The sequence below is a fragment of the Gadus morhua genome, chromosome 8 (genome assembly GCF_902167405.1).
Source record: "Gadus morhua chromosome 8, gadMor3.0, whole genome shotgun sequence".
Taxonomy (NCBI): domain Eukaryota; kingdom Metazoa; phylum Chordata; class Actinopteri; order Gadiformes; family Gadidae; genus Gadus; species Gadus morhua.
In genome coordinates this window covers 16,569,608-16,581,797 of record NC_044055.1, presented here as the reverse complement: position 1 = coordinate 16,581,797, position 12,190 = coordinate 16,569,608, and the positions used below count along the sequence as shown (strand labels likewise).

Here is a 12,190-nt window from a genome sequence, read left to right as displayed (position 1 = left end):
CATTACAACCACAGTCTTCTACTGCTGGACACTGGGAGCCGACCAGTACAACCACAGTCTTCTACTGTTAGGTACTGGGAGCTGCCGAGTACAACCACAGACTTCTACTGGTGTATCACCTATCTGGTGGGTGTGGTGCGTTTATATAGAAATTCTGTAAATCAGGGTTTTAAATAGTTTTATTATGGGATGTTTCGTTGTTAAGATTTAACATGGATTTCCTTACAGTGTTTAGGGCATCAGACTATACAATCTCTACCTGTGAGGCTACATAACTCTTATTCACACACACACGCATACCTCTCTAAAACTAACACAACCCCATTGACATACACACACATTCGCACACACAAACTCACACAACAAACATTCCAACGTATACACACATAAAAAGGATGTGCCATTCATTTTGAAGAATCCCCCCATTACGACTTTTCAGAAATTGGTCGCACTGAAACTAATGTGGAGAAAAAAAATTGAGGCTCCTTCTCGTCTACATTCAGAAAGCAACGAGCCGTTACAGGCCCCATTTTGTCTGAACATTGTGTTGTTCAAGCCTCACATGGCTTCAATCACATTGCCAGAAATCTCTGATCAACGTAGAAACATTTCTTCTATTTGAGAGCCACCTGACTTTCAACAAAACCATAATAAACTTTATGTTCCACAGAGATTAGAAAAGAAAGAAAATAATGTTTACATCCATTTATAAAGTTAAAACAAAAAGAGTAGGATGAGGTTCCCACTATATTATATGTATATATATATATATTTATATATATATATATATAGTTTTTGAAGTATATTTAAACACTTGCACAACAGATAATATTCTACGGAGTAAGTAAACATTCATGCCAAAAATCAAACCATCTAGGCATGCAGTCTAGGAGGAGTGCTAAAGAGGTCAGAGGTCAATTTAACAGAAAACATCGACATCCTCAAACAAAATCAAACAATACCCCTGTTCTCCGGGTGACCTCCCTGTCCAGGCATAGGTCATATGGTACATCACATGACACAGAAAGGAAGGAAAGACATTGGCTGCAACTATCATTTTTTTTTCTGTGTTTATCCCATAATGCATTAGAGATGGCATGGCATTAGCTTACGGATGGGTATGGTTAGCTACAAAGTTAGATATGGTTAAGTATTGGTGTGGGGTGGCAGAAAGTTTTGGTTACGGTTGGGGTGAGGATGTATCTGGGTGAGAGCAACAGGAATAATAACCAGAAAAGCATTTACTTAAAGATAGTGGCAACCACATGTCACTCTGCACACAAGAGCTACAGCAGTTACATAGCATTAGCTTCCCTAACATCGATGTGCCAGGACTGCAATCAAGCACAATCTCGTGTGCCGACAGTCAAACATTGGTGAAGGCAAAGCAACTATTTAACCTTTTATAAACTACTAACTGTATTTAATGGTTGTTAGCGTTAAACACTAGCTAAACTAGTATGCCAGTATACAGTATTGAGGACCAAAGTCAGCCATTATTGACGGTTAATCTTGGCCTTTTTGATTATACCATTGAAACAGAAGGTACCAGGCTGAAGCCCATGTGGTCCTGGTGTCGTTTTGGTGTAAATACTTGAGGGAGTAGTAGTTCTAATGGGTGTAATTCTGATGTAAATGCTTGTGTTAGGATGTAGTTCTGGTGCAACTGTTCCTGGTGGTGTGTAGTTCTAGTGTGACTGCTTGGAGTAGTTGTAGTTCTGACAAGTATAGTTCTGTAAGTATTGGTTGCAGTTTTGCTGTAGCGTTTGAAGTTCCAGTTAAATGCTTCTTAGTTGCCTTTGGGGTTGGTGGTGCAGCACAACAAACATGGTAGGATGTTTGACACAAACGTAACGGCCGGACTGTTGGAAGGGGTGGTGCTGGAAGGGGCGGGGTTAGGAGATGACGTTGAGAGTGGGTGGGGTTTGGTGGGCAGGGTCAAGCAGTATGTGGGTGGGGTTAATAAGGGTTGGCAGTTGGGAGATAAGAGGGGGTTTAGGATAACGTGGGCGGAGTGAGGCGGTGTGCCTATCCTGAGGCGGTGATGTAGAGCTGGGTCTGCAGGATGTAGTCGATGACGGGCTGGTTCAGGTAGTCCACCACATGGCCATCTCCGTGCTGCAGGGCCAGCCTACCACGAGACACGACAGCACATCATAACGTCAACGATAACACAACAAACCGCCTTAGAATCACAATAACGATAACACAACAAACCGCCTTAGAATCAAAATAACGATGACAAAACAAACCGCCTTAGAATCACACTAATGACAACACAACAAACCACCCTAGAATCACAATAATGACAACACAACAAACCGCCTTAGAATCACAATAACGATAACACAACAAACCGCCTTAGAATCACAATAACGATGACAAAACAAACCGCCTTAGAATCACAATAATGACAACACAACAAACCACCCTAGAATCACAATAATGACAACACAACAAACCGCCTTAGAATCACAATAACGATAACACAACAAACCGCCTTAGAATCACAATAACGATGACAAAACAAACCGCCTTAAAATCACAATAATGACAACACAACAAACCACCCTAGAATCACAATAATGACAACACAACAAACCGCCTTAGAATCACAATAATGACAACACAACAAACCGCCTTAGAATCACAATAATGATAACACAACAAACCACCTTAGAATCACAATAATGATAACGCAACAAATCAGCTTAGCACTACAATGACAATTCACTTTACCTTCTTGATTATGCACATGTTTTTATTTTAGCAAAGGTTAAATTGACTTGAATTAAAAAGCCACGTTTCGCAAACTTTTCTGACTTATTTACCACCCCAAAACTATATATAACAAAGTCGCACCGTGTAACATCGAGAACCTCCCAGTTAATTTCAGAATTCTAAAAACTCAATAACTGTCGTTTCCACTCTGACCGGCTCTAAATGTTTGACGATAACTAGCGTAGCCCGGCTGGCTATGGTGCTGTGAGTGGGAGGGGTTTGTGTGTCGGTAGTACGATTCTTGGAAACAAAGAGAGAGGTATGGGCCGAATATAAAAATAAAATATTAAAAGTATTAAAATATATCAGTTAGTTGTCATTATTGAAATCCCTATTGATCAGCATTGACTAAAGACCTATCAAGGGTATTTTAAGACACAAGCTAGTTTAAATGTTACATATTGTGGCTTTAACATCGTCATAGAGAAACAAAATGAATTTCTTACAAGTACCCCCTAGAACCAGCACTGGCCAGCCCTAACATTTGGGCAACCAATGTTAGGGCCGGAGGATCAGTGATTTAGATGACTCTTTTATCCAAAGGGACGTCCAGTTAACTCAGAGACAGGTAAATCATGGTCAGGTAGAGGTTAGGGCATCTTAATTTCGATTTAATTTTTTATGCTGTAGAAATCCTTCTCATCACTTTTAGAGTGTACTTTCATGCAGTCAGCATTTAGTGCAGACCAACTGTGAAACAGCTTTGCCATTCGTTAAATTAGATCGATAACAGCCAGGGTACCATAGCCAGTAATTGATGACACAATGCTCACAACGGTCGGTATGGATATAGGGGTTACGGTTCAGGAGATTTGTATACCAGCAGTTCTACTGATTGAGTCCAGGAGGTCAAAGGTGAAACTCACCGGCTCTTGGTGGAGCTGACAATGGACATGGGGTGGTTCACGTCATCCTTCACCATGAGGATGTTTTCCTGAGTGAGAAAGAAGAGGTAAACTACAGTTTGAGGACCAGAGGGAAGCCAGGACCACTTGTTTCTATTGAAATACTGCAGTCAGCTGGAAACTCTTTCCTTCACCGCTCAGCTCGTAATCCAAGTTGATGCCATTATTCTCTAATTGGTTTTCGACACCAGTGTCGGCGGGATTAAAGGGCGGGATTAGTGTTTCACAGGGATTATGGGAAAAGTAGTCCTTGACAAATAATTGGATTAATCTGATTAGGATAAACAGAGGGTCTGACCAGTGCTGCCCTTCTAGTCTATTGTGCTCCCACTCTCTGGTTCTCTCTCTCTCCTTTCTATGTGTGTTTCTTTCTCTCTCTCTCTCTCTCTCTCTCTCTCTCTCTCTCTCTCTCTCTCTCTCTCTCTCTCTCTCTCTCTCTCTCTCTCATTTCTATGCATTTCATTCTCTCTCTCTCTCTCTCTCTCTCTCTCTCTCTCTCTCTCTCTCTCTCTCTCTCTCTCTCTCATTTCTATGCATTTCATTCTCTCTCTCTCTCTCTCTCTCTCTCTCTCTCTCTCTCTCTCTCTCTCTCTCTCTCATTTCTATGCATTTCATTCTCTCTCTCTCTCACTCTCTCTCCCTCTCTCTCGTTTCTGTGTGTTTCTTTCTCTCTCTCTCTGTTAATCTCTGTTTCTCTCCTCTCTATGTCTCTCCCTCTTCTCTGTGTTTCTCTCTCTCTATCAATCTCTTTTTTACTTTGTCTCATTGTTTTGGTCTTCATATTTGATATTCACACTTTCTCTCAAATTTAGGGTAGAGTTAAGGTTTCCCCCTCTTCTAGGAGTGATTTGTCTTTTAACTCTGACCTTGTACTTGCGGACCACCGACCGGGGGTTATGGGATATCCTTTGGCTTAGGGTTTGGGTTTAGGGTTGGATCAGAGTTTAGAGGTCAGGGGTTGGGCTGAACTCTGACCCGGTGCTTGAAGCATGGATTGGGGTTGGACTTGGGGTTAGGGGTTGATCAGAGGTAAGAAGTCGGGGGCGAGCGGTTAGGGTTTGAGTAGGGTTCGGGGCTAGGGGTGGCTCGGAGTCAGGGGGTCAGGGTGAACTCTGACCGTGTGCTTGCGGAGCACAGAAGAGTGGTTCATGATTCGCTCCGTGTCGGCTCCATCACGAGGGACCACCACGATGCCAAAGTCCCCGACGATCACCTCCATCTGGGGGGAAACAGAGACAACAAGGCCCCTTACTGCTCCGGCCCCCCGACTCCTGCTCCACGCTGCAGGTGAGGCATGCTAACTGACCGGGATTGTTACACATGAGACAACATTTTCCTTGTGTTGCGTCATGGTCGATGGTTTTTGGAATTTGAATAACCTCTTCATCCCGAAATGGCCCGTATCTGGGTTAAGCCCCACACTCCAAACGCGTATAGTATAGTATAGTATAGTATAGTATAGTATAGTATAGTATAGTATAGTATAGTATATCATGATTCAATTTCCATATAACTAGATTGGATCAGAAAATATTAAACTAACTGGAGCAGAAACATTCCACTTGTGATAATTAAATCCAGATGTTTATTGTGTAACATTGTCAATTAAAAACCACACTGAGATCTTTGAGTGGTTGCCCGGATTGGATTTGAAACATGTACTGATAAATGTGTAGCTGATCAAACGAATGGCCTCTATACACTATGCAACCATGTTAAAGAAAATGAAAAACACTGAATTGACCAGGAGTAAAACACCAACAGAATGTTAACCTAGTTCTCATTAGCAGCCTATTGCATACCATGTTAAAGTTCCTATATTGGACCACCAGGTGTAATTTGAAACAGCCATTATAATTAGTGACATCACAAGTAGCAGGGTCCACACACAGTAGATGTTTGATAATCTGGAAAGATCAGCCTCCCAGTTGGTTCTGTCCACTGAGTAGGCTGGCAGGCCATTCAACCCCAGTAACATGTTGTTCGTTTCAGCCCTTTGTGTAAGACGGAGGACACTAAAGGGGTGGAGTCGGGTGGGTTGGAGGGGTTAGACAGGCGGGGTGGGTGGGGTTAGAGGGGTGGGCGGAGTTACAGGGTGCTTACATCACTGTCCTTCCACAGACCAGGGATGCAGAAGGACTCCAGAAGATCACTTCCACAGAGGAGCAGGATGCGTAACTCTACACACGCGTGCGCACACACACACACACACACACACACACACACACACACACACACACACACACACACACACACACACACACACACACACACACACACACACACACACACACACACACAGGCAGGAGAAGTTTACTGGATGTACTGTACATACAGGCAAGGGAGACATCTTGCTGAGTCCACGAACACAAACACAATGGTCTAGTGGCTAACAGGGAACGCTAGCACCACTGGACCCAGCACAAGCTACCCACAGGAACTCATGGATGGATTGCATCAATGAGTCTCGTTGAACTGGAGGCAGGGGAAGAGGAAGTTGTAGGAAACACTCACCAATTTCTTCATACCTCATGGCGGGTCCCAGGTTGGCGTTCTCATCTGAAAGGGGGAGGGAAGGGAAATGTAATAAAACGGTAACCAAGTGTGGACTATGTCCGTGCTCTGGTGAAACCTGTTTTGTATTTTGAGGAAATGCTGAGGTTGTGTTCTGATTCCTAGAGCTATCGTCTCCTTAACTGGGTCACGCAGCACTTGGAGTGGTTTGTCCCTACTCCAGGTCAGAGAGTCAGCCTGTGTGTGTATATGTGTGCTTGTATGTAGGCTTGTATGTATGTGTATGTGTGTGTGTGTGTGTGGGGGGGGGGGGGTATATGTGTTTCTGTTGGTGAGAACGGTTGGTGTGTGTGTGTGTGTGTGTGTGTGTCTCACCTATGAAGGTGAAGCGGTCCATGCTGGGTCGGGCGCAGCACATCTTCCCCAGGCTCTCACTCACCTTCCCCAGCAGCTTGACTAGACAGGAAGCACACCCACACACACATGTGCTTTGCTTCAAAGTAAAGGTCTCACGCAAATGACCTTGTCACTGAAGCTTTTCCACTGTCTATTCAGATGAATCATTGTATTCGTAACTTCCTCCGAGACATCTTCATCGTACAATTTGTGTTCTTGTTTGAATAAAAATCGAAACCAAAATCTTAAAAATAAAATTATTTGTTTGGGCTGTTGGTTTCTGCCCGTTCGGACCTTCTTGCTGTACTACCAGAGCCTGGAAGGAGGGACTTGGGAACTGATTCCTGAGTCTGATGGGGGAGTATGATAAGGTTGTGTTGTCTCACATGGGGCCGGTGAAGCCCTGAATACATGACAGGAAATGACCTCATGCTCCTGTCTATCTAAAAGCCTCTGCCTTTACATCAGCGATAGGTCCCTCTCTCTCGTCCTTTCAAATTTAGAGTTTCAGGTAATAGGGGCTTATGGGTAACTGAGTCTTGATTCTAGTACAGGTTTTGCACTTCACAGAGCACACTCACCTGCGGTGGGTTTGTTGGCCAAGTTGTTGTGGTTCTGGTAGACCGGTGGGGCCTGGTTCTGCGGCTGACCAATCACAGGAGTGGAGGAGGGTGTGTTTACGTTGGACAGGATGCACCCAGTGACTCGCTGGAGAGAGAGAAAGAGAGAGAGGTTCACCCTAGACCCGCTACGACCAGTACAGTACTTATACTGTACCCTAGACCTGGTAGGACCAGTACAGTACTGATACTGTACCCTAGACCCGGTACGACCAGTACAGTACTGATACTGTACCCTAGACCCGGTACGACCAGTACAGTACTGATACTGTACCCTAGACCCGGTAGGACCAGTACAGTACTGATACTGTACCCTAGACCCGGTACGACCAGTACAGTACTGATACTGTACCCTAGACCCGGTTGGACCAGTACAGTACTGATACTGTACCCTAGACCCGGTAGGACCAGTACAGTACGGATTCTGTACCCTGGAGTAGACCCAGTAGGACCAGTACAGGTACTGATAGTGTACCCTTGATCCTGCAGGACCAGTACAGTACTGATACTGTACCCTAGACCGAGTAGGCCCATTCCAGTGACAGTTGGCATGCTAATTTCATATATTTGTGCACTTTAATTAGAGCATATTGAGCATATATTTCCATTAGCATGTAGCTTGGTGTCGTACCTTCATGAGGTCGCGGTGGTGTTCCAGGACACTGCAGGTGGTCTGCCAGGTCTGCTGGTAGCACTCCCAGGGGTCCACTCTACACACACGTTATGACTTGTCATGTCACATTTATGCATCCATTACACCATACAAACACGGTGTCATATGTTACTGTAATCCGAATGTTATGTAATAGGTAACTGTAATCTGAATGTAATCCAAAAGGTAACTGAAATATTGATGTAATCTGATAGGTAACTGTTATCTACCTGATCCAATCAGAAGACTGCACAGCAAGCTGGCACATGGTCAGCCGATGTTTACTGGGCACCAGGCCCTGCAGGAGACACAGGAAGTCATCACACCAGGAAGTCCTCAAACACAGGAAGTCATCAAACACAGGAGGTCATCAAACCAAGAGCTCATCATACCAGGAAGTAATTTTACCAGAAGGTCATCATAAAGCCTACCCAGTACAACCCCAGTCTTTCCCCGGTGGACACCGGCAGCTACCCGGTACAACTACAGTCTTCTCCTGGCGGACCATTGGAGCCGCCCAGTACAACTACAGTCTTCTAATGGTTTACATTGGGAGCTGCCCAGTATAACCACAGTTATTTTCCTGGTGGACATTGGGAGTTTACCAGTGCAACCACAGACTGGTAGACATTATTTCAAGATGTTATTGGCAGGTCTATCTTCTTTGATTGATTAATACTTAGGGAGCTGGATTGATTAACTGGATTTTTCGATTTGGTTCACTTTAATGAACCGTTTATTTTTCGTTGACTACCAATAATTTCTCTACTGCCCTTCCTAACCCCCTAGCAATTAGCTTCTCTGTTAGTGTCTATGCTCTGTATCTCACAGTTCATACCCGTTAGATTCTCTGCTAGCGTCTATGCTCTGTATCTCACAGTTATTATCATTTAGCTTCCCTTCCAGCAACTATGCAATCTTTATCCCACAGCAGCAGCGGAGCAAAACTAGGACAAGGTCTGCATTAATTTGAGAAGATGGAGTGCGGAAAACAAGCTGTAAAAAAGACTGTTTATAGGACAACTGTCTGTGTGTCTCTCTGTCGGCCTATCCATCTGTTGGTTCATTAGAAACCCTGTTTTATATGAAAGATGAGATCCGAAGTTGGTTGTAAATGGATCCAGCTCCGTTTGACTCATCGCTGTTGGTTTAATCGTGTAACCATTCATTATTCATGATGTCTACGTGGAACCTTCACTAAAGTGCATAAGATGTGCGTTCCCTCATATTGGGTTTGTTTACATGTTTATGCAACTATGCACTGACAAGGTTAGACGTGTGTGTGATTGTGTACCTACAGGATTATATGTTTGCGCGAATTGTATATTGAAAGGGATAGAGATGTGTATTGCATACGGACAGGGTTAGATGTGCGTGTGTATTGTGTTTACTTACAGGATTGGATGTCTGTGTGTTTTTGTACTTACAGGTTTGCCGTAAGAGTCATGCACAGGCGAGATGATCCCTCCAATCACGATGAAGCGGCCCGTTTTGTGAAGGTATTCTCTGGCTTTCTCTACAAACAAACACACACACACACACACACACACACACACACACACACACACACACACACACACACACACACACACACACACACACACACACACACACACACACACACACATAGACACACACACGACCCCATACACAATCACACAATCCAACACACAACCAAACACCCAGGAGACAACAGAGTGTTAGCACATGACAACAATGACTTTGCATCGCATGGCAATGAATTCCAGACCTTAAATCCTGCTCGCCCACCACTGGATTGTCTTGGATTCGAAGCACTGTTTTATAGCAGCCTGCAACATTGCTAACCTACAACACCAACCTACAACACCAACCTACAACACCAGACAAAACTACAACCCCAGTCTACAGCACCAATAGAACACAAGCCTAAAGCAACAGCCCAAAACAGCAGCCTACAATCCCAGCCTAAAGCAGCCTACACCCCTTGTCTCATAGCATCCTGCCACAGCAGTTTAGAACAGCATTGAGTAGCAGACTTGGCTGCTGCGATGTCTTGGGCCGGATTCTTCTGGCGTCCAAAGAACTTTTTTAACCCGGGGAACCATTGAGCTGCCGGTTACCATGGAGACATGCCAGGGAACCATGGCCAGGCCTGAGAAAGCCATCGTTAATTTGATTAATTTGACCGACGGGCCTCGCAACGGAAAAGCTAATCTGCATGAGTCTCCGTAGGGTTGGGTCACGTCCATGTTTGAAATCTCACTTCATTAAACACAGCTTCCTTAAGCTATAAAGCCGCCCTTAGCTACATTTAATATTGCATTACATCCTTCTGGGTTTCTGGCTGTAATATGTAACTGTGTATGTAACCATAAATGTAACTGTAAGTACAGTAAATAACAATGTTAATAACCATGTTACTAACCATGTAATGCAACTCACTTTGTAACTGATATGTACATGTAACTCAGGCTGCCTCCTGGCCGGAGTTACAGGGCTTTTGCTTTCATCATAGAGACACAAAGAGGGAACGGTAGTGAAAGATATGGAGTGAGACAGATCGAAAGAAGGGAGGAACGAGAGGGATGAATAGAAGGAGAGAGAAAGAGAGATAGAAATAGGAACAGGGTGAGAGGAAGAGGTATACAAATCACAGAGAGAGAGAGAGAGAGAGAGAGAGAGAGAGAGAGAGAGAGAGAGAGAGAGAGAGAGAGAGAGAGAGAGAGAGAGAGAGAGAGAGAGAGAGAGAGAGAGTGAGAGAGACAGAGGTATACAGATAGAGACGGGGAGGGAGAGAGATAGAGGTAGACCGATAGAAACAGAGAGGGAGAGAGAAAGTAGGTCAGAAGGCATAGATGTGCTTTTTTCTCCCTGCCTCATTAAGGCGCTGTATAGAATTCAACATAGGCCTATATGAAACTTGGCCTAATAGATCCGTTGAGTTTAATGGTCATGAGCAATTTGCAAACACACACGCACACACACGCGCACACACGCACACGCACGCACAAGCGCGTACAGCGGTTAATACTGTCTCAACTTGTTCCGATAGACCTATGGCAGGCACGCATCGGCTCCTGCTTTTATTTTGGTAGCTCACTATCTCCCAGCGACCAGCCAACCAGGGCACCTCTCGTCCATTCATAGGTGACTTGAATTGATTAAACAGGTCTCTCAGCATGTGGCCTCGGATTACTCTCAAACTGAACAAATAACTGCGTATCCCGCTATCCCTCCGCCAAAAGACACTTTAAAGGGTTGTGATCAATGTGGGCCTAATCATTATTTATTCATTTGTGTTCTCTGGGGGATTTTGACATAGAAACTGCTCCACGCCGACGCCATAAACACAAAGTTTCGTTAATTCGTAGGGCTATAAAAATATAACTGTTACAGTTCACCCGTCTTCCGATCCGACAGAGTAGGTCCTAGAAAGGCTTGACGTGACATAACGATGTGAAGCCCACGTGAAACGTCAACAGAGATATGCCTCATAGCCTGCCAACGCTGACACTCCCCGACGCCGTCACTCCGGACATCGCCCCTTTCAGCACCTCCCGGGTGGAAAGCAACCCATGACGCATGTCAAAGCACAACACAAATAACCGTGTTGCTCTAACACGTAAAGCTTTGATTTATTTTAGTTCAGGATCATAAGGGTCCTCAGGACTGCCGTCTAAAAAGCACCACATCACTTCCATCATCATTACATCTCCATCACCTCGTCTTACCAAACATATGGATGTGTCCTTTGGTGATGGGGTTGAAACTGCCACACGACAGCAGAATAACGTGGGTTTTGGCGTTTTCTGTCATCCTGACGGGTGTAGTGCGCGGTGTATGTCCACGGATAGCGCCTCGCAGTCCTTTTGTTGTTGCTGTTGAAGCCCGTACGACGCAGCGCGAGAGAGGCGAGGTTGATTCGGCTGCGGCACTTACACCAGCCCTTCGCGCGTCATCCCGGAGCCCTTTAAAGGCACACTGCCCACACGCACGCAAGCAAGCGCGCACGCACTCACGCACGCATGCACACACCGAAGAAAACACCAATGAGTGCTGCTCTGAATACCAACACGCATACAATACAATGAATTGAAAAACTGAAACGAAAGTCAGTACTACTCAAAACGAAAGCCATGAAATTTGCAGCAAATGGTTCAGATGATGATGGCCTCCCATGTAGGTCCATATCGTAGTAGCAGTAGAGATGTTGCAGATGTACAAAAATAATGTTTCACTTTGAGTGTTGATGGTAAGGTCACCGTTGAGGTTAGGGATGTCGTGGTCGTGGGCTTTGGTTCTCACGGAGACTAAACTCAACTCTGGATGTTCTCAGATGG

General features: G+C 44.7%; 1 protein-coding gene across 1 annotated transcript; it reads right to left on the bottom strand.

Moving 5' to 3' along the window:
* Positions 1 to 161: 161 nt before the first annotated feature.
* On the bottom strand, positions 162 to 11,808 carry nmnat2 (nicotinamide nucleotide adenylyltransferase 2). The gene is made up of 11 exons (XM_030364528.1): positions 11,582 to 11,808; positions 9,296 to 9,384; positions 8,099 to 8,166; positions 7,848 to 7,926; positions 7,178 to 7,304; positions 6,576 to 6,656; positions 6,201 to 6,245; positions 5,790 to 5,866; positions 4,804 to 4,905; positions 3,648 to 3,715; positions 162 to 2,131 (listed from the first exon to the last, which is right to left on the bottom strand). Exons 1-11 carry the CDS (start codon positions 11,664 to 11,666, stop codon positions 2,029 to 2,031), a joined length of 924 nt encoding a protein of 307 aa, XP_030220388.1. The 5' UTR covers positions 11,667 to 11,808; the 3' UTR covers positions 162 to 2,028.
* Between the last annotated feature and the right edge of the window lie 382 nt (positions 11,809 to 12,190).

What these genes read in the sequence shown, in the direction of transcription:
- nmnat2 (XM_030364528.1), bottom strand. Translation starts at nt 11,666, where the DNA reads ATGACAGAAAACGCCAAAACCCACGTTATTCTGCTGTCGTGTGGCAGT. An exon ending in CAGTCTTCTGATTGGATCAG is followed by an intron (nt 7,927 to 8,098) that starts GTAGATAACAGT and finishes ACGTGTGTGTAG; the next exon opens with AGTGGACCCCTGGGAGTGCT. An exon ending in GTCTGTGGAAGGACAGTGAT is followed by an intron (nt 4,906 to 5,789) that starts GTAAGCACCCTG and finishes GTTTCCCCCCAG; the next exon opens with ATGGAGGTGATCGTCGGGGA.